We start from the raw sequence: 27,792 nt of genomic DNA, 5'->3' as shown, positions 1-27,792 counted from the left end.
CCACAGCTCCAAAATATCAATGACTTCAAATCTGGCTGTGCATCAGAATAATCTGGGGAGGTCTAACACACACATTAAATAGCCCCATTGCAAGATCTGAGGTAGAGGCTAGGGATTGTCACTATTCTCATGCAATTCTCATGCAGTCAGATTGGTCCCTAAACCAAGAATGAAAACCACTGTGCGAAATGAACCCATTAACAATCTGCTCATCCTTCAAGATCCAAGGGATATCTCTTAATCACTACTCCTTCTTGCTGAAATTCATTACTTTCTCACTTACACTATGTTTATATTTTTTCTACATGCCAAGCAGTGATCTAAATGCTTTCATACACATTACCTCACTCAATCCTCACAAGCACCAAAAATCAACATAGCTTAGATAGGGTTCCTTCCTGTTTGCATCATTTTGCTCCTGTGCCTCATGTGGACATGTGCCCAGCTTATAGACGTCTGCTTCTCACTCAAGAGAAATGGGAATGTGGCAGCATGAGCAGGAAGTCAGTAAAATCAATAGTATCAGCCTGCCTGATGTGACTTGCTGCTGGATTCCTTACCTGCACATCAGCCCTTATTTCTGCAGTGAGTAACTCCTGTGATTCACAATGTTGACCTTAGCCTGATCCAGTGACTTTAGCTTCTGCAGGGGGAAATCTGGTGGACTGACTTCGCCTTCAGGCCAGTCTGCAGCTCCATTTGTAATAGAGCCCACCCGCAGGTTGTAAGTCTCAATACAGTTTTGCTCTGACCTGGTGTACAGAGCTTTGTACAATGTTTTGCTAGGAGGTCAGTACATGTTTTCCCAAGTCTCTTCCTGAGGAAACATCAACTCATAGGAGACTATCCCAATTAGATAACTTCAAACCCTGAACAAACCCTGAAGATAAAAATAAGTGGGAAATAACTGCAAGAAATGTCCAGCTTTAAAATCCTACCAACAGTTGATTTTACCATTTGACTAGATTCTTATTTTTTCTGGCCTAAGTGACAGCAATTTCTCTTTATTATCACTCCTTATGCAATAAAATCAGTAATACTATATAATTCACTGAAGCCACAGCAATCATTTTTTACATAAAATCATGTAATTTATTTCTTCCATGGTCCCTCAAAACAATTCTTGGAACACAATATTTCTTTTTTTTTCCTGTCTGTCATTTTCTTAACTTTTTTTCCTCTGTGACTATGAGCCTCCATAATTACTTGCGTTGTCTCAGTTGCTCTGTCTTGACTACTTTCTACATTTCTAACTAGGTGCTAATCCATTTCTCTTCATTGCCTGAGAGAAAAATCAGCTTGACTCCGAACTTTACTCTCTTCTTCTGACTATAGAATACATAAAACCTGTGAACAGGTATCAAAGAACATAAAAAGCTATATACAATCCAAACTGAGCTACTGTTAACAGTAATATGTCTTTCCTTCTAGGTTTTGATATATCTATATATAAATAACTATATTTTTAAAATGAGGATAACACTATACAAGGTTTTTACTCTTATTAAATTATATATGTCAAATTTTGTGCATGTCTCATGTTCTTTGGGAAAGGAGACTTAATATTTAATAAACAAATTATCTTTAATGCCTATAATATTTTACTAGACACTACTATGATAAATTGGTTTTCAAACAATTGAATGTTCAGGATACTTTTCATCATCTACTATTGCAAACAACACTATGAGCAACACTATGTCAGTCAGTCGCTCAGTCATGTCCGACTCTTCATGACCCAGATGGACTGCAGCACGCCTGGCTTTCCTGTCCATCAGCAGCTCCCGGAGTTCACCCAAACTCATGTCTATCGAGTCGGTGATGCCATCCAACCATCTCATCCTCTGTCGTCCCCTTCTCCTCTTGCCTTCAATCTTTCCCAGCATCGGGGTCTTTTCAAATGAGTCAGCTCTTTGCATCGGGTGGCCAAAGTATTGGAGTTTCAGTTTCAACATCAGTCCTTCCAATAACACCCAGGACTGATTTCCTTTAGGGTGGACTGGCTGGATCTCCTTGCAGTCTAAGGGACTCTCAAGAGTCTTCTCCAACTCCACAATTCAAAAGCATCAGTTCTTCATCACTCAGCTTTCTTTATAGTCCAACTCTTACATCCTTACATGACTACTGGAAAAACCATAGCCTTGGCTAGATGGACCTTTGTTGGCAAAGTAATGTCTCTGTTTTTTTAATATGCTGTCTAGGTTGGTCATAACTTTTCTTCCAAGGAGTAAGTGTGTTTTAATTTTATGGCTGCAGTCACCATCTGCAGCAATTTTTGGAGCCCCAAAAAATAAAGTCTGCCACTGTTTCCACTGTTTATCCATCTATTTGCCATCAAGTGATGGGGCTGAATGCCATGATCTTAGTTTTCTGAATGTTGAGCTTTAAACCAAATTTTTCACTTTCATCAAGAGGCTCTTTAGTTCTTCTTCACTTTCTGCCATAAGGGTGGTGTCATCCTTAACAATAGCTTTAAATTATCCAGAAAAAAAATATGAATAAACATTCTTAAATATAGATCCTCTGGGAATTTCCTGGCAGACTCTGCACTCCCACTACAGGGGGCCCAGGTTGCACCCCAGGTCAGGGAACTAAGATCCTGCAAGCCCAACAGCATGGCCCAAGACAAAACAACACAGATCTCTGACACAGGTCTGCATTTGTCCTGAGATAGATTTATAGAAATGAAATACCACTGAATGAAAGACCACAAACATTCTGTTCCTTTCTTCATTTAACCTAAAAACTGTGCTGTTTATCATCTATTTTGTGTCAGACCCTGCCATAGGTTCTAGAAATACAGCTATGGACAAGATACAGCACCCATCCTTAAGGGGCCTCCAGTCCAGAAGGAGATACAGTAATTGTACAATTATACCAAGCATCTTCAGTACTGAAATAACAGTAAGTAGAGTAGATATTCCCTTAACTAACCTCTGTTTTTAAACTCTGGATTATTTGATGTCCTCCATTCCTAGCCTTTGACTAGTGGATTCCCCAACACCAAGAGCAGCATACTCTTGGTTTATGGCTACTTGTTCCTACTGGTTAAATTTTGTATTTACCAAAAATCAATTGGGTGTCCTCACAAACATAGTTATATCAGCTGTAACTGCACTTACATAATCCAATTAACTATTATAAAAATTGATACTGTTCCAATGTGAAAGATTTGGTAAGATTCAAGAAAGACGATGAACTAAAAATGTACTTCTGAGAAGATAGACATAAGTGAAAAGTGTAAAAGATTAGAGAAAATATATGGAAAAATGCTGCACACAGATTATTCAGCAAGTATCTCAGATTCTTGAATCCCAACCTGGAAATTTAGATCATACATTGAGTGCTGTTTATACAGGGAAGATAAGGCAAAACTTTATTCAGAGGACCAATTTCAAAGCAAAGGCCTTAGCCCTCCATAACAGTTGAGTGAATTGATGTACATTTTAAATTTTACAATTTCCTCCTTAAGCCAGCTGTTGGACTAATTACTGCTGGTCTCAATGACACTGAAAAAAACTAAATAATTCTTTAACAGAAGCAAAGCTCTTATAAAATAGCTCCGAACTGCTTTGTTGAAAGTTTGTCTAATTCTGTTCCTCAAAACTAATTCATGTGTCTTTTTTACCATAAATTAGCTATCACTTAGAATTCGGAACCTTTGCTAAGAGTGTGTGTGTGTGTGTGTGTGTGTGTGTATAATTGTTATGTTTTTAGAAAATTAATAGTGAAATGGAACCAATATTTGAATGTTTATATGTTTACTGGGAATCTGTGTTCCTTCCTTTGTAAATTTTCTGCTACCCTCTAGGAGTGTTTTTGGGGTTTTCCCTTAATGGCTTGTATTAATAAAACATTCATAATGTATTTAAGCTATTACCTCATTACGTCTCATAAATAATTTTTGAAGTCTGCTTAACTGACCAAAGTTTTAAAGTATCATATAGTCATATTCATTATTCCATAACTTTACACTTTAAACGTATCTCCACCTTGTGAATGATATAATAATCAACAGATTTGATAAGGGTTGCAATCAATATTCTATCTTAGAGCAATGTTATTTTTAATTTTTTTCCTTTTATTACTGTTTCCTTATGTTTTAACAATCAAATTCAGTTCAGTTGCTCAGTCATGTCCAACTCTGTGACCCCATGAACTGCAGCATGCCAAGCCTCCCTGTCCATCACCAACTCCCAGAGTCTACCCAAATCTATGTCCATCGAGTCAGGGATACCATCCAACGATCTCATCCTCTGTCGTCCCCTTTTCCTCCTGCCTTCAATCTTTTCCAGCATCAGGCTCTTTTCAAATGAGTCAGTTCTTCACATCAGTGATATTGGAGTTTCAGCTTCAACATCAGTCCATCCAATGAACACCCAAGACTGATCTCCTTTAGGATGGACTGCTTTGGATCTCCTTGCAGTCCAAGGGACTCTCAAGAGTCTTCTCCAACACCACAGTTCAAAGGCATCAATTCCTTGGCATTCAGCTTTCTTCACACTCCAACTCTCACATCCATACATGACTACTGGAAAAACCATAGCCTTGACTAGACGGACCTTTGTTGGCCAAGTAATGTCTCTGCTTTTTAATATGCTGTCTAGGTTGGACATAACTTTCCTTCCAAGGAGTAACTGTCTATTAATTTCATGGCTGCAGTCACCGTCTGCAGTGATTTTGGAGCCCAGAAAAATAAAGTCAGCCACTGTTTCCACTGTTTCCCCATTTATTTGCCATGAAGTGATGGAACCAGATGCAATGATCTTAGTTTTCTGAATGTTGAGCTTTAAACCAACTTTTTCAGTCTCCTCTTTCACTTTCATCAAGAGGCTCTTTAGTTCTTCACTTTCTCACATAAGGGTGGTGTAATCTGCATATCTGAGGTTATTGATATTTCTCCCAGCAATCTTGATTTCAGCTTGTGTTTCTTCCAGCCCAGTGTTCGTCATGATGTACCTTGCATAGAAGTTAAATAAGCAGGGGACAATAAACAGACTTTTCTATACAATATACAGACAATATACAATGTACTCCTTTACCATTTGGAACCAGTCTGCTGTTCCACATCCTGTTCTAACTGTTGCTTCCTGACCTGCATATAGGTTTCTCAAGAGGCAGGTTAGGTGGTCTGGTATTCCCATCTCTTTCAGAATTTTCCGCAGTTTATTGTGGTCCACACAGTCAAAGGCTTTGGCATAGTCAATAAAGCCGAAATCGATGTTTTTCTGGAACTCTCTTGCTTTTCCAGTGATCCAGCAGATGTTGGCAATTTGATCTCTGGTTCCTCTGCCTTTTCTAAAACCAGCTTGAACATCAGGGAGTTCACGGTTCAGGTATTGCTGAAGCCTGGCTGGGAGAATTTTGAGCATTACTTTACTAGCGTGTGAAATGAGTGCAATAGTGCAGTAGTTTGAGCATTCTTTGGCATTGCCTTTCTTTGGGATTGGAATAAAAACTGACCTTTTCCAGTCCTGTGGCCACTGCTGAGTTTTCCAAATTTGCTGGCATACTGAGTGTAGCACTTTCACAGCGTCATCTTTCAGGATTTGAAATAGCTCAACTGGAATTCCATCACCTCCACTAGCTTTGTTTGTAGTGATGCTTTCTAAGGCCCACTTGACTTCACATTCCAGGATGTCAGGCTCTAGGTGTGTGATCACAACATTGTGATTATCTGGGTCATGAAGATTTTTTTGTACAGTTCTGTGTATTCTTGCCACCTCTTTTTAATATTGTTTGCTTCTGTTAGGTTCTTACCATTTCTGTCCTTTATTGAGCCTATCTTTGCATGAAATGTTCCCTTGATTTCTCTAATTTTCTTGAAGATATCTCTAGTCTTTCCCATTCTATTGTTTTCCTCTATTTCTTTGCATTGATCACTGAAGAAGGCTTTCTTATATCTCCTTGCTATTCTTTGGAACTCTGCATTCAAATGGGTATATCTTTCTTTTTCTCCTCTGCTTTTCACAGCTATTTGTAAGGCCTCGTCAAACAGCCATTTTGCTTTTTTGCATTTTTTTCCCATGTTAATGGTCTTAATCCCTGTCTCCTGTATAATGTCATGAACCTCCATCCTAAGTTCACCAGACACTCTGTCTATCAGATCTAGTCCCTTAAATCTATTTCTCACTTCCACTGTATAGTCACAAGGGATTTGATTTAGGTCATACCTGAATGGTCTAGTGGTTTTCTCCACTTTCTTCAATTTCAGTCTGAATTTGGCAATAAGGAGTTCATGATCTGAGCCACAGTCAGCTCCCAGCCTTGTTTTTGCTGACTGATAGAGCTTCTCCATCTTCGGCTGCAAAAAATATAATCAATCTGATTTCGGTGTTGACCATGTGGTGATGTCCATGTGTAGAGTCTTCTTTTGTGTTGTTGGAAGAGGGTGTTTGCTATGACCAGTGTGTTTCCTTGGCAGAACTCTATTAGCCTTTGCCCTGCTTCATTCTGTACCCCAAGGCCAAATTTGCCTGTTACTCCAGGTGTTTCTTGACTTCCTACTTTTGCATTCCAGTTCTCTATAATGAAAAGGACATCTTTTGGGGGTGTTAGTTCTAGAAGTTCTTGTAGGTCTTCATAGAACCATTCAGCTTCAGCTTCTTCAGCACTACTAGTCAGGACATAGACTTGGATTACCGTGATATTGAATGGTTTGCCTTGGAAACGAACAGAGATCATTCTGTCATTTTTGAGATTGTATCCAAGTACTGCATTTCAGACTTTTTTGTTGACTATGATGGCTACTCCATTTCTTCTAAGGGATTCCTGCCCACACTAGTAGATATAATGGTCATCTGAGTTAAATTCACCCATTCCAGTCCATCTTAGTTCACTGATTCCTAGAATGTCGATGTTCACTCTAGTCATCTCTTGTTTGACCACTTCCAATTTGCCTTGAATCAAAGATTATGCGGCACACATGTTATTCCCCTATGTGATTTCTTCTTCATTCTTTAACATCTCTCCTCACAAGGATAAAAAATGACATTGTTCTTTCTTCATATCATAAGGTTTAACCCATTGTTGGCTACCTGACAGTTACATAAATTGCAAAGCAGTTCTGAGATATAACCATTCAGCAGTAGTATTTAAATATGAGTCATATTCTTGGTTTAGACAGGATGAAAGAAAGTATCACATGAAATCCACTAACTACATGAAATCCAGTAACTACATGAAATCCACTCATAGTCTTTTAAATGAAACTAATTTGGAATCTGTGAACACTTCATCTCTAATAATCATCACTGTTATGTCTGATCGGCTCATTTAGAAATTTTGTGACTGAATCCAGGAATGCATTCCTACATTCAATAACTACTAATCAGATAGTACTCTTAGCAAGATTCTGCACTAATTGCTGAAAATAACACAGAACAAACAGATGTGGTTGCAGCATTCCTGAAACTTGCATTCTAGTGGGGAAGAGCAATGGCAAACAAATTATACCAATAAAAAAGTAATTACAATTTTAATAAGTGTTATGAAGAAGTGCAAAGCGCTACAAGAGCTTGTAATTAGGGTTCTTTGAGGAACTACCCTCAGAGAGGAGCACTGAAGTAATGGAAATAATTAGCCAGTAGAGTAGACAACTTTGGAGTTGGTTGAGTGGCTCACAAAATTCACAAAGAACTCTGTACTGCCACATCTGTTTTACACAGGCTTAGCTCACAGCCTGAGCCGATTAAAGTAGGCATGGACATTTGACCCAAGGTGAGGCAACTCTGGGGACTAACCCTAAGAAAGGAGAGTCAGTGCCTCTCCAGTCATAGAAGAGTCAGCACAGGAGGCAGAACCAGCACTTCACTGTGGCTGTTCTTGGCATTGGGAGGGAAGACATTGTAGGAGAAGAAAATAAAGGCTATATGAGAGATTTAGGGACACGAGAGGCAGAGACACAAGGGAATCCAAGCAATATTTAAGTTTCTTGAGGCAGTTGTCACCAAGACCTGGATCACACCTGCCTTTCATACAGCTATGGGAGATGCTGCAGCGTGCTTCCAATAAATTCCACGTTTGCCAAAGCTTGTAGAATATGATTTATTTTTTCATTTCAACCCAAAGCATGCTAAGTTACAAAAGCAGGTAAAATGGGAGAAAGTGTATTCCAGACAGAGAAGACAAGACACCAAGGCTCAAAGCAGACAAAAAGTTGACACCTTGAAAGAATTCTTCGGGATGAAGAGAGAAATCATCTGAGCTGAGACAAGGTAGGAGGAGTTGGAATCCTGGGGGGCCTTATGGACCACCTACAGAGTCTGGGATATAGCCTATGAGAAATATTCATACCGTTCCTCCTGAAGCAGAAAAGGAAACAAACAAACACAAAAGGCAATTCAATGACTTAAAAACATGTTCCTCCTAGGTAGTTTTAAATACTTTCAGCAAACAGTTTTGAGCACCTATTATATGCCAGGTGCTACAGACGTGCAGCAGGACAGTAAGGGGAAGGATAAGTATGGAAGGATGAGAGTTTGACTTCCCAGAGAACATTTATATATATACATATATATATATGTATATATATAACACTTTGCTGTACATCTGAAGCTAACACAATACTGTAAATTATCTATACTTCAATTTTTTTAATGGTTAAAAACTTAAAGTACATTTTTCAATAATTTTGAAGCAATAAAACATTTGTAAAGACTGTGATTAATAACCTTAAAGCTATGATTCTCAACTGGGGAAAACCCCAGTCCGACTCCCCAGGGACATTCAGCAATGTCTGGATATATTTTTGGTTGTCAGGCCTGGGGTAGGGGAACTGCTTGTATCGAATAGGTTGAGATTAGTGATGCTGCTAAAATCCTGCAGTGCAGAGGACAGGCTACCCACAACAAAGAATCACCCATCTTCAAGAGTTGAGAAACCCTGCCTTGCAGTAAGCAAGGTGATCAGTTCAGTTCAGTTCAGTCACTCAGTCGTGTCCAACTCTTTGCGACGCCATGAATTGCAGCACACCAGGCCTCCCTGTCCATCAACAACTCCCGGAGTTCACTCAGACTCATGTTCATCGAGTCAGTGATGCCATCCAGCCATCTCATCCTCTGTCGTCCCTTTCTCCTCCTGCCCCCAATCCCTCCCAGCATCAGAGTCTTTTCCAATGAGTCAACTCTTCACATGAGGTGGCCAAAGTACTGGAGTTTCAGCTTCAACATCATTCCTTCCAAAGAAATCCCAGGATTGATCTCCTTCAGAATGGACTGGTTGGATCTCCTTGGAGTCCACGGGACTCTCAAGAGTCTTCTGCAACACCACAGTTTAAAAGCATCAATTCTTCGGTGCTCAGCCTTCTTCACAGTCCAACTCTCACATCCATACATGACCACTGGGAAAACCATAGCCTTGACTAGACGGACCTTAGTCAGCAAAGTAACATCTCTGCTTTTGAATATACTGTCTAGGTTGGTCATAACTTTTCTTCCAAGGAGTAAGTGTCTTTTAATTTCATGGCTGCAATCACCATCTGCAGTGATTTTGGAGCCCCCAAAATAAAGTCTGACACTGTTTCCACCGTTTCCCAATCTATTTCCCATGGAGTGATGGGACCGGATGCCATGAGCAAAGCTATTATACATGAAGTAGCCAAAAGTGGAGATTTCATTCAGGCTTGTTCTATCAGGTGTTAAAATTTGCCTGCGCCTCGGGAACACTGAAGCAGGCCATCTGTTGAATTCTAGAAACTTAGTAACGGGGGCCATAGGACAGAAAGATATGAAGATGAATAGATAACAATCAATCCTAAGATACCAATAAACATATGATCATGTAAAACAATGAAGTGACTATCTGATGTAAGAGTTGAATCATAAGAAAGTCTGGGTGCCAAAGAATGATGTTTTCACACTGTGATGCTGGAGAAGACTTTTGAGAGTTCTTTGAACTGCAAGGAGATCAAGTCAGTCAAGTCCTAAGGGAAACTAAATCTGAATATCCATTGGAAGGACTGATGCTGAAGCTGAAACTCCAATACTTTGACCTCCTAATGGGAAAAGCCAACTCATTGGAAAAGACCCTGATGTTGGGAAAGATTGAGGGCAGGAGGAGAAGGGGGTGACAGAGGATGAAATGGCTGGATGGCATCACTGACTCAATGGACATGAGTTTGAGCAAATTCCAGGAGATAGTGAAGGACAGGGAAGCCTGGTGTGCTGCAATCCACGGGGTCACAAAGAGTCAGATACAACTGAACAACGACAATCTAACCCAGACTAAGGGATCAGGTAATACTTTCTCAGGGAAATATGTCTTAATAGCCACCTGAGAAGATAAAAGCAGGAGTAGAATCAGTATCAGAAGAATGACAAGGACTAAGCAAAGCAAAGTTGAAGTAGACAATGGGATAAAGATTGCAGGTAGAAGGAACCTGAAATATGAAGATCTAGGGCTGCCATCTATGGGGTCGCACAGAGTCGGACACGACTGAAGCGACAGCAGCAGCAGAGCTGTCAGAGTGCGTGGAATGTCCGTGGGGCTCAGGTTCTCAGGAAATCTAAGGCAGAAAACCGAGGAGGAGCAAGGCTAGCCAACAGAATGGTGAAGGGGTAAGTCCTTGCTGTCCTTACTCCAGGGGCAGGAACTCAAACTGAAAGCAATGAGGCCGCAGTGTGTGTGCGCCCATGCTCAGTCATGTCTGACTCTTTGTCTCCCCATGGACTGTGGCCTGCCAGGCTCCTTTGTCCATGGAATTTTCCAGGCAAGAATACTGGAGTGGGTTGCATTTCCTATTCCAGGGGATCTTCCCAACCCAGGGAGCAAACCTGCATCTCTTGCATCTTCTGCATTGGCAGGTGGTTTTTTTTTTTTTTTTTTTTACCACTAGTACCACTTGGGAAGCCCTAATGTAGCAGCAGTCCAGCTAACAAAGCAGGGCTGTGACTTGGTATACTGTGAAGTAGGAAGCAGTGGCATTTTTAGGTTAATTCTGACTTAATATGCTTCAAGTCTATTTTTATGTATGTGCCTGAAGTGCCCGAGTTCTGTATTTCACTGTGCCTGTATATTGACAGTGTGATAAATCAGGGATAATGTTATTTGGCATGTTTCACAACCAGTCAGTTTGACTGACACAAGGAATCAACCTTACATATTTTAAAACCTCTTAAATTTACTTTGGTCATAAGGCTGGATACATGAAACATTCACCTCCGTTTTTGTTCCTTGACAAACATTTCTTTAATTTTGTAGACATGTTAGTCTGCAACATATACCCTTCACCCAGAGAACAGACGGCAAGCTGCACAGATTCTGTAACTAGTGGTAGTTTAGTCGCTAAGTCATGTCCAACTCTTGTGATTCCATGGACTGTAGCCTGCCAGGCTCCTCTGTCCATGAGATTTTCCAGGCAAGAATACTGGAGTGGGTTGCCATTTCCTTCTCCAGGGGATCTTCCCAACCCAGGAATTGAACCCAGGTCTCCTGCATTGCAGGCAGATTCTTTATCAACTGAGCTACAAGAGAACCCCAACATATACCTTTCAACCAGAGAACAGACAGTAAGCAACACAGATTCTGTAACTAGAAGACTTACTAAAGACACTGGTTGAGAGATGAAAGAATAAGCCTACTGAAAAATCTCAGGAGAGAACAAAACAATTTGATACCAGCTGCCAGAGAATTATCTATGTTTCTAAGGTAACTCCCAACATAGCTTGTTGTCTTCAGTAGTTATTATACATCAGAAACTTTTTTTGGCTTTTTTCTTTCATTAAAGGTCTTTTATTCTTTGAAATAATCCAGATCTCCAGCTAAACAAAAAAAGCTACTATTTTCCTGACCAACTGCCTAGTAAAGGAACAAAGGAAAACAATAATCTGTTTCTTTTCTGACAGTGTTAGCTGCTCAGTCATGTCCGACTCTGCAACTCCATGGACTGTACTGTCTGAACCAGTTTTAATTCAGTTTCTCTTCTGAGACTAGAACAGTGAGGATGGTGTTAAACAGATAGACACTTCAGAGGCCGGGAACAGAAGGCATGAGGCAAATTTAGAGTTAAAGTAAGGTCAAGGTCAGCGGCCAGAGGCCAATAATTATAGAGATGCTGGAAATCAAGGCTAAGTAAGGTCGACCATCAGCAGGAGAGTCAAGATCCCACTTACAGAAAGAGTCTTATAATGGCACAAAGCATCTTCAATTTAATTCAACAGACTGATGGAGTGCCTAATCCTCCCAGGGCCCTAAGCATATCCATGCCTCCAGCTGGAGCAAGGGTCAGCCTGAGCTAGTCAGGCCACAGACTGCTTGTACCAGAAGGTGCTGTGCTGTGCTTAATTGTTCATTCGTGTCCAACTTTTGGTGAGACACAGTATAAATGTGGTCCATGAGAACTGTGTACCATCACAGATGGTGTCCAAGCACAGCGAGAATAGACCTAGCAAAAGAGTTGCACTAGATTATAACAAAAGTTCTCTCCCTTTATTCTAAATTTAAATAATCAACATAGGACTTTTCTTCCCAAAAGAAAGATATTTTGGAAGAACCTGTCTCAAGCCAGCATACTTCTTAAGGCTGGGGCTAATTCAAAAAGTAAAAGTTTAAAAGCTGACTGATTGTGTGTATGCGCATGGGATTCACCAGACAAGAATATTGGAGTGGGTCACCATGTCCTTCTCTAGGGGATCTCTTGACTCAGGGATCAAACCCACGTCTCTTGCATCTCCTGAACTGGCAGGCGGATTCTTTGCCACTGTGAAAAGCCAGCTGATAATAGGGTATCCAAATTGGTCAAGAGAGGTAATGGACAAATAAGAGCCCAGAAAAACCAAGTAATATTTCAGTTTCTACCCTCAACTAAAATACTGGTCAATGCCAGATAAAGCTTAAGATTTACGAAAAGGACCAGGGGGTTTTAACGGCACAGTCTTCATAGGTAAGTTTTGTTTCTGTTTTAGCTCATGATTTAAAGTTGTATTGAAAATAATTACCCTTAGCCCTAGATTATGAATTTCCTCAGCCACCTACAAAAGCACACAGGGACAAAAGATATATAGTAGAGAAAAAAAACACCATCTGATTCATTCAACCAAAGAGATTCTCCCACATGGAGGAACTTGCTCTTTATTTTGAGGGGGGTCAAATGCAATGGCACCCCACTCCAGTACTCTTGCCTGGAAAATCCGATAGATGGAGGAGCCTGTTAGGCTGCAGTCCATGGGGTCGTGAAGAGTCGGACACAACTGAGCGACTTCACTTTCACTTTTCACTTTCATGCACTGGAGAAGGAAATGGCAACCCACTCCAGTGTTCTTGCCTGGAGAATCCCAGGGACAGAGGAGCCTGGTGGGCTGCCATCTATGGGGTTGCACAGAGTTGGACACGACTGAAGCGACTTAGCAGCAGCAGCAAATGCTCAATATCAACTGCAACCAAGAGTCTGTATTCTAAAGGCAGATGCAATTTCAACATAGCGTGTTCCTGATTTTTTTTTAAGTTGAACTCTTTTGTTCTTGAAAATGTCAGATACAAATCCTCTGAAATGTCTGACATCTTCAACCTCCAAACAATGGATTACATAAATGTGTATGAAGAATAAGAAGCCAAGTTAAGAACCTGAGTTTATTCAGGTCTGTGAGACTTTTACAATGAGCCCATTTAAAGAATTCTCATGTCAAGGCCAAGTGTACTCAATGCAATACTTTCAATAAATCAAAAGAAAACACATATTCTAGGATAGAAAAAGTCAGATGTGACTCATTTTTTCAAAAACCTCAAAGCATGAGGAGCCCCAAATATTTTATGATGTTTTAATTTCATCAAAAATGAAAAATACAAAGTAGCAGCCACAAACTGAACGTTAGGAAAACCCAAATAGCTATACAACAGTGAAGCAGATGTTCTCTCTCTTTGAAATGCCCTGCACAAGTCAGATTTAAACCTCAGATGGTAAAGAATATACCTGCAACGCAGGAGACCCGGGCTCGATCCCTGGGTTGAGAAGATTCCCTGGAGGAGGGCATGGCAACCCAGTCCAGTATTCTTGCCTGGAGAATTCCCATGGACAGAGGAGCCTGGCGGGCTGCAGTCTATGGGGTTGCAAAGAGTTGGACAAGACTGAACGACTAAGCACAGCAGCACTGTTACTGAAGACATCTCTTTGATGAATTTTCACTTGATATTTGAACTACAGTAGCCCCAGGTTTATCATGTGGCTGCAACTGATGTTGAATAAACTGGAGAGTAGATGAGTGGCCATATGCACGGAGAAGCTGAGCAGGTCTACAGAGGGAAGAATCTCCCAGACATTCAGGGGAGTGTTACGATTAACCACCACATGGAGAGACACTAATGGCCTGCTGCCTTTGTATTACTGTATGTTTATTAGGTCGTACAGGAGACCAGGGACAAGTTTCCCAACAAACTTTCCTCACTAAAAGCACACAAGGAAGAAGACGGCAATATGAAAAGTTATTTCAGAAAAATCTTTTCTATCTGTAACTACAAGTCTGAGCTCCCCGAGTCAGATAAATTATTTGCTAAATTACTCTACATCATTATTTCCTTAAAACAAAGTTCAGTTCAGTCACTCAGTTGTGTCTGACTCTTTGCAACCCCATGGACCAGGCTTCCCTGTTCATCACCAATTCCCACAGTTTACTTAACTCATGTCCATCGAATCAGTGATGCCATCAGACCATCTCATTCTCTGTTGGCCCCTTCTCCTGCTGCTTTCAATCTTTCCCAGCATCAGGGTCTATTCTGGTGAGTCAGTTCTTCGCATCAGGTGGCCAAGTATTGGAGTTTCAGCTTCAACATCAGTCCTTCTAATGAATATTCAGGAATGATTTCCTTTAGGATAGACAGGTTGGATCTCCTTGCAGTCCAAGGGACTCTCAAGTCTTCTCCAACAGCACAGTTCAGAAGCATCAATTCTTCGACACTCAGCTTTCTTTATGGTCTAACTCTTACAACCACACATGACTACTGGAAAAACCATAGATTTGAGTAGAAGGACCATTGTTGGCAAAGTAATGTCTCTGCTTTTTAATATGCTGTCTAGGTTGGTGATAGCTTTTCTTCCAAGAAGCAAGTGTGTTTTAATTTCATGGCTGCAGTCACCATCTGCAGTGATTTTGAGCCCAAGAAAATAGTCTTTCACTGTTTCCCCATCTATTTGCCATGAAGTGACTGGACCGGATGCCATGATCTTAGTTTTCTGAATGTTCAGTTTTAAGCCAAGATTCCCTTGTGGTTCAGATGGTAGAGTCTGCCTGCAATGTGGGAGACCTAAGTTCAGTTCCTGGGTTGGGATGATCCCCTGGAGAAGGAAATGACAACCCACTCCAGTATTCTTGTCTGGAAAATCCCATGGACAGAGGAGCCTGAGAAGCTACAGTCCATGGTTTCACAAAGAGTCATACACAACTGAGCGACTTCAGTTTCACTTTTGCTTTCTGCCATAAGGGTCATGCCATCTACATATCTGAGGTTATTGGTATTTCTCCCAGCAATCTTGATTCCAGCTTGTGCTTCATCCAAAACACAGATGGGTTACAGTAATTCCCCATTATCCACGGTTTTATTTTCTGTTGATTTCCAAAATCAGTAAGTAGAATATTCCAGACATAAATAAGTCATAAATTAAACTGCATGTCATGCTCAGTAGCATGATGAAATCTCACAATGTCCTGCTCAGACCTGCCTGAATATAAATCTTTGCTTTGTCCAGTATATGTAAATCAACATTATCAGATCAGCTATCAGGGGATCACAGTACTTGTGCTCAGATCATCTTTGTTTTACTTAATAACAGTTTCAAAGCACCAGAGTAGTGATGCTGCAATTCAGAGATCCCAAAGAGAAGCTGTAGAGTGCTTCCTACAAATGAAAAGGTGGAAGCTCTTGACTTAACAAGAAAAAAAATTATGTACCTATGCTGTTAAGATCTATGGTAGGAATGAATCTTCCATTGGTGAAATTCAGAAAGAGGAAAAAAATTCACTCTAGTTCTGCTATCACACCTCAAACTGCAAAAGTTAAGGCCACAGTACATAAGTGCTTGGATAAGATGGAAAAGGAATTACATTTGTACATTAATTTTCATCACAGTATATTGCTATAATTGTTTTCTTTTATCATTGGTTATTATTTTAATCTCTTACTGTGCATCATGTATAAACTGAACTTCATCATAGGTGTGTATGCGTAGGAAAAGACAAAATATATACATACAGTTTGGTACTATCCTTGGTTTCATGCATCTGCTTGGGGTCTTAGAATGTATCCCCCATGGATTAGAGGGGGTTATTAGGAAGCAGTTGAACTCTAGATATTGGGGAAATTGTTATTTAGGAAAATCCGGAATTGCAGAAAAAGCAACATAAAGACTTTAGAAAACTGTATTTCTCATTTTATTCTGCTTGAAATAGTCTAGAATTAGAGTAATTTGTAAAATACAGAAGTAACTCCAAGAATCATAAAGGTAAGCCTGTTTCTGAAGATGAATTGAGAAATTAGCTGATGTTAATTCTAAGGAAAGGAGGACTAAAAGATGCGTGCCTGAAAATATTGAAAGGATCATTACACAGAAGGAATAGTCATGTGATGCCTTATTATCTGTTTTCAACTGGTTGCAATTATGCAGATATTATTACTTCTAATTACGGAAGTAGATTCATATAAATACAGATGAACAAATATAAAAATATATACAGACATGAGAAAAATTTTGAAACAAGTTCAAATGATTTGATATTTCAAAAAATGAAACTGCTGATTGTGGCAATACATTAAAAAAGCTGAAGATTGGTCAGGAGTATTGCCTTGAGTTGGCCAAAAATTTCAGTTGGGAAAGCGAAATGAACTTTCTGCCCAACCTGACAGAACAGTCATGCTCTGATTAATGGTTACAGTATATGACCTCCAAGAATTTTTCACTTCTGAAATTTTGAGTTAATTGGTTAACATGGAAAGAGCAAATGTTCAGCATTAATAATAATACTGGAAAAATAATACATACTTGGCTAATAAGAGGTGATTCTAGAGGCACTTAATAATTTATGTAGTGATGTAGATTATGAGGGGCAGGTGATGCTTTAAAAGATCAGTTTTTATAAACCAGTGCCTTCTCATTATTCATTGAATAATTTCTTCCCTAGAAAAGCCACATGACTTCATGAGAATTCCACTTTAAATTAATTCTACATTTCAGCCAATAAAGAATTACTTCAGCCTTGAACTTCAGAATGACATGGAGTGGCAGGCATCTCCTGCTTGAAAAAGATTCTTATTTAAGTGGTTTTCTGAGAAATATTTCAAGGCATTTTCAGTAAGACTGAAATCTGGTCAAGTGGTGTTTCAGTGTTGCTATATTCAGAACTGAATCATATATATGGAGTCATTTGTCAAAATAGACAGACAAGTTTGCTTTATTTTTATAGTAAGACAAAAGAAAGTAGCATTTTCTACATATTTTCTACCCATTGTTATTTCTTTGGGATATAAAATTTATATTACTGAGACTAAAGTCATTTTGAAATAGGTTAAAATGAATCATTTTTATAGAACTAGGTTTTAAAGCTCATTACGCCCAAAGATTTCCATTATGATCTAATTTGAAATGAAAGTAAAGAGAAATAATAATTTTATTCTTCTAAAATAAGAAGTCACTGTGCTTCAATAAAATATCACAAAACACAGTTATAGAGAAGTAACAAACTGGCTAAAAAGCACAACTCACGAACAATTATCAGCCATGTGAGAATCTATTATTAGTTCATAGAAAATCATCCTTGTCTATGAGGGATAACTTGTTGTTTTCTCATACCTAGGTGATATATAGTTTCCTGCCTTAAAAACACTCCACAAAGCAACTTTATCTGGAGTATTACCAAACTTAGAAGAAAGATACACAGTGTATATTTATATATTACATATAGACTATCTACAATGCAAAGAAAGCTACCATTATGTTGAACTTAGGACCAAGTACAGAAATGGTGTGTAAGTCAAAAGGAATTAAGAATGATGAAGTAGTCTACTTAAAGTAGTAGCTGGTGGTGCCTGGGTAAACACTAGAGAATAAACAGAAATTTCATAAGTAGAAAAAAGTCAAATGATAAACTGAGAAAGCAACTGGCTGAGCTGACATTGTAAATCTTGGGCGCCTAAGATAGTGGCAGCCTAATCGTGTCCACAGCAGTTGTAGCACTGACAAAAATACAGGAGTATCTTTACTGTGGCACAGGCCATTCAGAGAGACTTACTAAAGTGTAAATATATTCAAGTTTTTATTTACAGTATTCTTAACACATTTTACCTAGGTCACCTTGCTTACTCTGTAACATTATCTCTTAGCGGGGGAAAAAAGCATATGGAGATTCCAAATATGCCCAAGAGCTTAGGCACCCCCAGATTCTGGCTCCCAATATCCCAAGCCCCACATTTCTCATCACCTTATAGGGTCAGGACAACTGACATAGAGACCTCGAAATATCACATCATGAAGCATTGTGCCTCTATGATCCATCTTTGATTTATCAATAAGAATAGGCTCTTTAGCACAGAAATTGTCCCTGTGAGGATTTGATATAAGAGAAGCCATATATGAGACATTTAAAAAAAAATCCCCTCAACAAGGACTTACTGTATAGCATAGGGAACTGTACTCAGTATCTTGTAAAAACCCATGATAGAAAAGAATCTGAAAAAGAATACACACACACATAATTGAATCACTCTGGTATACACCTAAAATGAACACAACATTGTAAATCAAGTGTACTTCAATTTTAAAAAGCCCCCTCAACGGAGTATCCTGTGGGGAACAAACTACCGATTTTCCAAAGAGAGTATCTCAGCACTTGGAAATACAACCTTATTACTGAAGTTTCCCAGTGTGTCCAGAGGCACAAGCAATCATTTGCTAACTCTATAAAGCACTTTGCTGCTAGCACTCACATAAACAATCCATAAAATAAGGTTCTATAAAAATATAAAACATCCGACATACCAACATACCTTGTGGAAAGATTCCAGGATGTTCCTATTAATAAAATAGATATAAAGTTGCCTAAACCCATTTTGAAACAGGAAAAGTTAAAGTGTTTGTTAGCTGCTCAGTTGTGTCTGACTCTTTGCAACCCCATGGACTGTCTGTTCTCAACCCCATTCTCTGTTGTGGAATTCTCCAGGCAAGAATACTGGAGGAGGTAGCCATTCCCTTTTTCTGGGTATATTCCCAACCCAGGGACAGAACTAGGTCTCTTGCATTGCAGACAGAGTTGCTACCATCTGAACCACCAGGGAAGCCCATTTCCTAAGATCATAATTCCTTCACTAACACTACAGTAGAATGGTGGTGTTCAAATAACCAGAGAATTCATTGTATTAAAAAAAGTTTGTATTCCACTTTGAGGACATTAAAAGTAATATCAACCTAGACTTCGAAATAAATATATTCAGAGTCCAGATTAAAAGTCCAGATTCTCTTAGAAAAATGAAACTTTACCTAAGCAACAACAAAGTCAACCTTGAAAACTGGCAATTCCAGTACTGATCAATACTAATACAAAATCCCAGAGTTATCTTCACAGGTAGTGTCATTGCAGGTCTAATATACTAGATGAATAGACTTTCTTTCCTATGCTTATTAACACAGTGTAATTATTTGATATTTGATATTCTATAGCATATTTTTGTCCAAGTTTTTAAGAAATTGTTCTCCATTTTTCTTTTTATCAAAAAATATACAGCTCCTCACGGCGGCGGTGGCGGCGGCAGCTGGTTGGGTGCGGCGCTGAAGCGACGGAGCCGCTGCTAGCCTGGCGGCTGAGCGTCAAGCTCCAGCCCGGCCTCCGCGTGCCCCTCGGGCTCCGCACCGCTGATGCTGCTCGGGCGCTGAGCCCGCCCCGGCCGGGACGATGGTGAAGTATTTCCTGGGCCAGAGCGTGCTCCGGAGTTCCTGGGGCCAAGTGTTCCCTGCCTTCTGGGAACACTATAGCAAGCATGTCTTGACGGAAGACATAGTGCACCGAGAGGTGACCTCTGACCAGAAGCTCCTGTCCCGCCGACTCCTGACCAAGACGAACAGGATGCCCCGCTGGGCTGAGCGACTGTTTCCTGCCAATGTTGCTCACTCAGTGTACATCCTGGAGGATTCTACTGTGGACCCACAAAACCAGACCATGACCACCTTCACCTGGAACATCAACCGCGCCCGGCTGATGGTGGTGGAGGAACGATGCGTTTACCGTGTGAACTCTGGTAACAGCGGCTGGACCGAAATCCGCCGGGAAGCCTGGGTCTCCTCTAGCTTATTTGGCGTCTCCAGAGCTGTCCAGGAATTTGCTCTCGGGCGGTTCAAAAGCAACGTGGCCAAGACTATGAAGGATTTTGAATACATCTTGGCCAAGCTGCAAGGTGAGGCCCCTCCCAAAACCCTTGTTGAAACAGCCAAGGAAGTCAAGGAGAAGGCCAAGGAGATGGCACTGGCAGCTCCCGAGAAGGCCAAGGACCTGGCCAGCAAGGCAGCCACCAAGAAGCAGAAGCAGCAGCAGCAGCAGCAGCAGCAGTTCGTGTAGCCAGCCCAGGCCCCGAAGCAGCAGTCTAGCAGACTACCAGCTCCAGTCCCTGTGCCCCCTCCTCCTGTACTTTATTATTAAAAGCCAGCTTTCAGCCCTCTGGACTGTCTGGGTGGTGGGCTGAGGGTAGGTGCCCTGTTTGGCATCTCCAGCACAGCCAGCCAGTTACCCATGTCTGAGCCAGGCCTCCTTACTCCTGTATCGGGTGGCTGAGGACAGAGGCCCAGTGACTTGCCCAGGGTCACTGCATCCAGGTGAGGTGGTCGTAAATGCTAGACTGTAAGCTCCATGAGGGCAGGGACCGTTGTTTTATCCTCTGATGTGTCCCAAGTATCTGAAACAAAATCTTGCGTGTAACAGGCACTCAATAAATACTTGATGAATTCAAAAAAAAAATATATATATATATACACATATTTGGTTTCTATAGCTTTTTCTAAATGGTTAGATTCAAGTTCAGAAATACCTCTGAAAGATGAATGGGATTCATTCTAGTACTTATACCAAGGTAATATTCTTGGTAGTTATTCTACCAGGAATTTTCATTAATGATACAATTTCTTAAAAGTTTATGACTTATGTGAGAATTCTGTACTCTGATAAAATAAGATCAGAAGTCCAAAACAAATTCAAGTCAGAAATCTCTTAAGGATAACTGGTTATAAATCTTTCTGTGATATCCAAGTTGACTTGATTAGAGCTACTATCTTTGTTTATGTAACTTGAATCTTATTTCACTTAAAAACTTGATTCATGGTTAAATGAGACATGTAACCTAAGACGATTGCCTGGCCAAAGGCAGCTCTGAGAATGACAGTCACATTTTAGAAGGTGTTTCATTTCCTTCAGGCAAACACAAAGAAATTTCAACAGCTGTTAAGTTACAGTGGTCAAAGTTCTGCAATTTCAAAATCCAAGCTGCTAGTCTAGAAAAACTAAAGACTTGAATTTTATCTCCCAGAGGTATTTCATCAGCTAAGTCATATTGTGATCACAGCCTGCAGTCCTACCTTCCTTCTTACTTCCCACACAGATTCCTCATCCTTCTCTGAGCCCCATTTCAGCCCTGACACGTTTCCTCCCATTACAAATCCTTCACTCATTCATTACACATCCTCTGTCTCCGGCTTTCACGAACCTTCTCAGGCTGACACATATTTATGCATTTTCTAGTAATTTTACTTTTTCTTTAGCGCTCAGATGGACTTGTCTCTATCATTTCTTCTGCTGTTTATATACCCGTGCACCTGCTTTGTCTTTATTTGTCTGTGAATAGGTAAGATTTTATTAAATACTCATTGTGTTCAGATTTTCATTAGACAAATGTGTTTTTCTTTTAGTTGATGACTTCCTTGAGAGCACAATGATCTAACTCACTTTGATAGTTTCTTGGTGACTAAATAGTATCTGGCATGTAATAAATGCACAACACATATTTGTTGAATGAATGAATGATATATAAATTATCAGGAAACTAAGTGGAAAGAAAAAAACCAATGGGAATTTGATATTATTTCTGAAAGTAACTTGTCTTCAATATCTGATACATATAAATACTTTGAAAAACTATAATATATAAAGTGTTTAAGAAAAATATGTTAGGACACATGTATTCCTATGTCAACATAATTGACCTAAAAAGACTGAAATTTCTTCATTTTTTAAAAGAATTCATTTACAAAGTTTATTTAACATAAATTTTAAGAATATATATATATATTGCAAAGAAAGAAAGTGCTTTATCTATCTTTGACCCAAATGTCCCCAAGGCATGAGCATTGTAGAGGAGTATTTGCTACAGTGTTTCATAGTTTTAGAATAGCATATCTTTGTTAGGAAACAAACACAAGAGTGGTTTTACTGAAGTAACATCTATTTTGAGACAAGACATTTGCAGAGTTAGGAAATAACACATAGGCCATAGCTACTACACAAACACAAATAGCCTAATAATTTATTAAAATGGCATGCTAACACGTTTTTTCCCTGAATCCTCTATTAGTGTGGCTGTCACTTTTATCTATAGCTGATTTTCACTTCTTTTTATAGCTCTAATGTTTCAAGTCAGGAAAAAACTTATTGATTTTCTCAGCATTAACCTTCCAGTGAACTAGTTATAACTTTACAATATATTATCAAGCAGATAGATTTTTTTTTTTCTAACAGGTAACACTCAGTTTCCTCTAAACACTCCTATAGATGCACATTTGCAAAAACATTTTAATTTCATGTATGGGGTTGATTATTATATATATCATATTTCAAAATAGCAAGAAAATGTTTCCTTTATGACTCACACTTTAGTTTATTTCCCAAGAAATGCCTTTCAAAACTATCAATATTTATAAAAGCATTATCCGTAAAAATTAAAAATTTTGTATATAGTAGAAACTATAATGAGTTATGGCACTTTAAAAGAAATTTCATATGCATTATCATTTTTTACCTCTATACCAATCCAGTGTAGGAAAATGAACACCTATTACTCCTATTTTAAAATACCCTAATATCTCAAGGTTAATGTATTTCACCCAAGGGCATTCAGCTCAAACCCTAAATTCTCCTGACTCCAAATCTTCTCCTTTTTTCACCACTCTGTAAAGTAGCTTAGGCACCACTGCAAATTAGTTTTACAGTTTGCATATCCTACAGATGCAGTCTTCTCTCATATCCACTGTGAACTTATAAACAATTTATTTGGGGAAGTAGACATGTTCATCATGAGTAATCAGCTAAGTAGTCATTTTGTTTGGTAATTTAATACCCAATCTTGTGTCCTGTTGATTTTATTTTATTAACATCCAAATATCATGACCAGACTTGATTTAGTAAAGTAAATGACTTCCTATTATACAGACAGCCAGTACAGTAATGATACACAAATGGAACTCACAATATGAAAAAATAGAGACTATAGTGAAATTGTTCAGTCGTGTCCGACTCTTTGCAACCCCATGGACCCTACCCGGCTCCTCTGTCCATGCAATTTTCCAGGCCAGAGTACTGGAGTGGCTTGCTATTTCCTTCTCCAGGGGAAATTCCCAACACTGGGATCAAATCCAGGTCTCCCGCATTGCAGGCAGATGCTTTACCATGTGAGCCACAGGGGAAGCCCATTAGAGACTATAGAAGATATTAAACACATTTTCCAGTGACTTGTTAACTTATATTATAAAATTATAGAACAGTATGATTTGGTAATTTGATAAGAAAGGTATTCACAGAAGTCCACTGTGACTGAAAAAAAATTTTAAGTACTTCAATAAGCCATCATCTATTTGCTATGATACTGTGAAAAAAAATACAAATAAACCAAACTGTAAGATATAGAAAAGAACTTTTTCCTCAAATATTTTTTCATATGAACTCACAAATATATAGATTACTGATCTAGTAGGTTATATGAGCTTCTACAAGTCCTTATATCAAATGCTACTAGGAATTTTTACAATGATTAATGAGAGGAAAAGAATATTACTATGACACAGAAATCATAGTAATGAAAATTGATTAACTCTGGGTCATGCACTTGTAACAAGAGTAATATCATCCCACAGAGGTGTGAAAATTGCTTCATGGGAACCATGAAAAACTATGGAAAACTCTTACCTTCTTTATCTACAAAAATCACAGATACATATACAGCACATAAATATATACAAAATTTCAAGGGGTGAGAATTAGAAAAAAACAATCTAAAAATCTCCTTAGAGAGCAAAAGTAGAAAAAGAGTTGAAAAACACTGCTCTAGGTAAATAAGAATTACCATATTCTGCAGTAGGTTAAAAAACAATTCAAAACTCCTTTGATATCCTTTAATTGTTGCTAGGTGATTACAATCAGTCATAGGAATACATTATAGAAATTCCCCAAAGTGAGTTATGAAATGCTTGTTGATAACTGCAGTGTCTAGCATATACACCTGGAAATAACTGAACATTTTTAAATTAATGAATGGTTCACAGTCAAAAGATAACAAATGTTTCATAATTTTCATCTTTTTTTAAGCACATAACTATGCAATAATGATATAACTTCATTCAGTGAGTATCAAAACCACCAACACCAGAAAACTATATCCACCTAAAATAGTAAGATTCACTCTTCTCTTAGCAGACTTGCTTTGAGTTTATTACAAAAGCAAAAAATTCCTGAAAGCCGGGAAAGAAGCTACAGTAAAAAAAATTTTCTTTCATAGCCCAAATAAATAATAAATATGAAAGCATACTAGAAATAATATGTAGGATTACTTCATCTGTTTTAAATTTAAATATTCAGAATTTCCCTAATTTTATACCTCTAAGTATAAAGGTAGTATGCCTCCAACACTGAATATTCAATGGAAGGATGGATGCTAAAGCTAAAACTCCACTAATTTGGTCACCTGATGAGAACAAACTCGTTGGAAAAGACTCCGATGCTGGGAACGATTGAAGGCAAAAGGAGAAAGGGGTGACAAAGGATGAGATGGTTATACGGCATCATCAACTCAATGGACATGAATCTGCACAAACTCCAGGAGACAGTGAAAGATAGGGAAGCCTGGCAGGCCGCAGTCCATGGGGTCACAAAGAGTCAGAAATGACTTAGCAATTGACAAACAATAGCTCCAAGCACATCATAAAATGAAAGCAAAATCCAGTCTCTTAAAATTGAGGAAATATAGAGGGAAAGACTTCTTACATGTCATTTTTAAACTGTATTTTTGAAAGTCAGTAATTAATTCTGGAATACTACACCCGCCACCATTAAAATAGGAAGAAAAGACTAAGCATACTTGCTATCACCATTAATTTCTCAAACCCTTTTATAGCTTCTGTTCAGTGTTTTGAAACATGAAATCTTTTAAAGAAAAGACCCTATTATAATTTCATTTATGCTACATACTCTTAGGAACAGGTGATGCCTGAATACTTGAATCCATCTTCATAGAGCTTTTGAAGCACTATGTTAATGCTCATAAAGCATTAACAAAAAAAATCACACAAATAATTCATTGAGTACAATTATAACAAGAGATGTAAAGGAAACAAGGTGCCATGTGACCAAATCACAGAGAAACTAGAAAGGTAAGGAAAGCTTTCTGGGGGAGATACTGGACATCAATGAAGGCTTGTAGTTAGCTAGACAAATAAAGCAACAAAAATGTGAAAAGCACAGAGAGGAAAATGTGGCAAAAAAGAGCACAGGGCCTTCAAGAAAGTGCAAAAGAGAATATGTCTGGATCACGTTGAGTTAGAGGAAAAAGAAGAGAAGAGACAAACGAGGGAGAGCTAAAACCAGCAACATTTATTTTTAGAAATAAAACTCACTTTACCCACTGAGTGGAGAACTGACCAGAGTTTGGAAACTTGTAATGAGATAGGAATTACAATAGTTCAGAAACGACAAAGACAACAGTATTCTACAAGCAGTGTGACAGCATCATTTAGAACATACATTGCTGTGTGACCCAGGGAACTTAAACTGGGCCTCTGTAACAACCTAGAGGGGTAAGGTGGGGAGGGAGGTGGGAGGGAGGTTCGAGAGAGAGGGGACACAGGTATACTATGGCTGATTCTTGTTGATGTCTGGCAGAAACCAACACATCTTATAAAGCAATTATCCTTCAATTAAAAACAAACAAATTTAGCTATTAAGAAAATTACAAGATCTAAAAATAAAATTTATAGAATTCTTAATTTGTATATCCATATCCTTCAGGAAAGATGGAACTTGATCAAAGTAAAGATGAAGAAAGCTACAACCGAATGTGGAGGAAAATTTTGGAACCAGGAAAGAGACACATGGAAATAAAATAGAGCCTAATTGATGCTTTCAAACTGTGATAGTGGAGAAGACTCTTGAGAGTCCCTTGGACTGCAAGGAGACCCAACCAGTCCATCCTAAAGGAAATCAGTCCTGAATATTCATTGGAAGGACTGATGCTGAGGCTGAAACTCCAATATTTTGGCCACCTCATGTGAAGAGTTGACTCATTGGAAAAGACCCTGATGCTGGGAGGGATTGGGGGCAGGAGGAGAAGGGGACAACAGAGGATGAGATGGCTGGATGGCATCACTGACTCAATGCACATGAGTTTGGGTGAACTTCAGGAGTTGGTGATGGACAGGGAGGCCTGGCACGCAGAGTCGGCCGCAGAGTTGGACACGACTGAGCAACTGAACTGAATTGAACTGAACAAAATAAATAAGAGTATAAGAAAACTAAAAAGAAAATGGCAAAATTTAAAACATTATTAGTGTTCTGATTTAAGATGGTGGGTGGAAATAATATATTTAAGTAGGAGGCAACAACAACAAAATTTGAGAACCGACATCAAACTCAAGAGACCTAGAAGTGGAGAAGCATCAAAAGAATTAGAGACAGGAAGCTTCAGGTAGGTCTGGAAAGGATAAAGCATCGGGGGCTATAATTAGAAGCATTGATAAAAGCTGTCTGAGAAGCAATTAAATCTTTAATTACCCTTGATCATTCTATGTCACTAGGTAGCTGTCTTACCTGCCAACCAGGCAACAGCTTGAAGATTTATTTGAGGGGGAGAAAGACAGAGGTGTTCTGTCTGGACTGGGCAACACAAGACACAGCAGAGGTTGTAGGCACCACACTGAATGAACTACAGAATGCTGATATGAGATGTACCTCCTCACCCTTGGGCTTCCCTGATGGCTTAGAGGTTAAAGCATCTGCCTGGAATGCGGGAGACCCGGGTTCAATCCCTGGGTTGGGAATATCCCCTGGAGGAGGAAAATGACAACCCACTCCAGTACTCTTGCCTGGAGAGTCCCATGGAGGGAGGAGCCTGGTAGGCTACAGTCCATGGGGTCACAAAGAGTTGGACACGACTGAGCGACTTCACTTCTTCTTCTTCCTCACCCTACCTGCTTTCACCTGTCAATTCTCACAATCTCAGACAAGAGATTAAAGGATTCTTCTTGAAGGAATCTGGCCAATCCAAAAGAAAACTCAAATAGACTAACACTAGTTGTCCAGTAAAAGCCCTGTCACATCATCTTGGGCTTTCAAGATAGCACCAGTGGTAAAGAACCCACCTGCCAATGCAGGAGAAGTAAGGGGTGCAGCTTCAACCCCTGGATTGAGAGGATCCCCTGGAGGACGGCATGGAACCCACTCCAGTGTTCTTGCCTGAAGAATCCCATGGACAGAGGAGCTTGGCAGGCTATAGTCCAGAGGGTCACAAAGAGTAGGACATGACTGAAGTGACAGTACGCACATCGTCTTGCTTTGAATCTCAAAGTCCACA

The 27,792-nt window shown here is 39.3% G+C and overlaps 2 protein-coding genes across 2 annotated transcripts in view; one reads left to right on the top strand and one right to left on the bottom strand.

Annotated features, from left to right (window-relative positions):
- TAFA2 (TAFA chemokine like family member 2) overlaps positions 1–27,792 on the bottom strand; it is a 156,545-nt gene that overhangs the window by 106,994 nt on the left and 21,759 nt on the right. The window lies entirely within an intron of this gene.
- Positions 19,869–20,528, top strand: LOC138079160 (PRELI domain-containing protein 1, mitochondrial-like). The gene is made up of 2 exons (XM_068972017.1): positions 19,869–20,367; positions 20,401–20,528. The coding sequence occupies exons 1-2, from the start codon at positions 19,869–19,871 to the stop codon at positions 20,526–20,528; spliced, it is 627 nt and encodes a 208-aa protein (XP_068828118.1).

The sequence above is a fragment of the Capricornis sumatraensis genome, chromosome 4 (genome assembly GCF_032405125.1).
Source record: "Capricornis sumatraensis isolate serow.1 chromosome 4, serow.2, whole genome shotgun sequence".
NCBI lineage: Eukaryota > Metazoa > Chordata > Mammalia > Artiodactyla > Bovidae > Capricornis > Capricornis sumatraensis.
Note: the sequence above shows the minus strand (reverse complement) of the source record. Positions and strands in the feature narration are given on the sequence as shown.

What these genes read in the sequence shown, in the direction of transcription:
- LOC138079160 (XM_068972017.1), top strand. Translation starts at nt 19,869, where the DNA reads ATGGTGAAGTATTTCCTGGGCCAGAGCGTGCTCCGGAGTTCCTGGGGC. An exon ending in CATCTTGGCCAAGCTGCAAG is followed by an intron (nt 20,368 to 20,400) that starts GTGAGGCCCCTC and finishes TTGTTGAAACAG; the next exon opens with CCAAGGAAGTCAAGGAGAAG.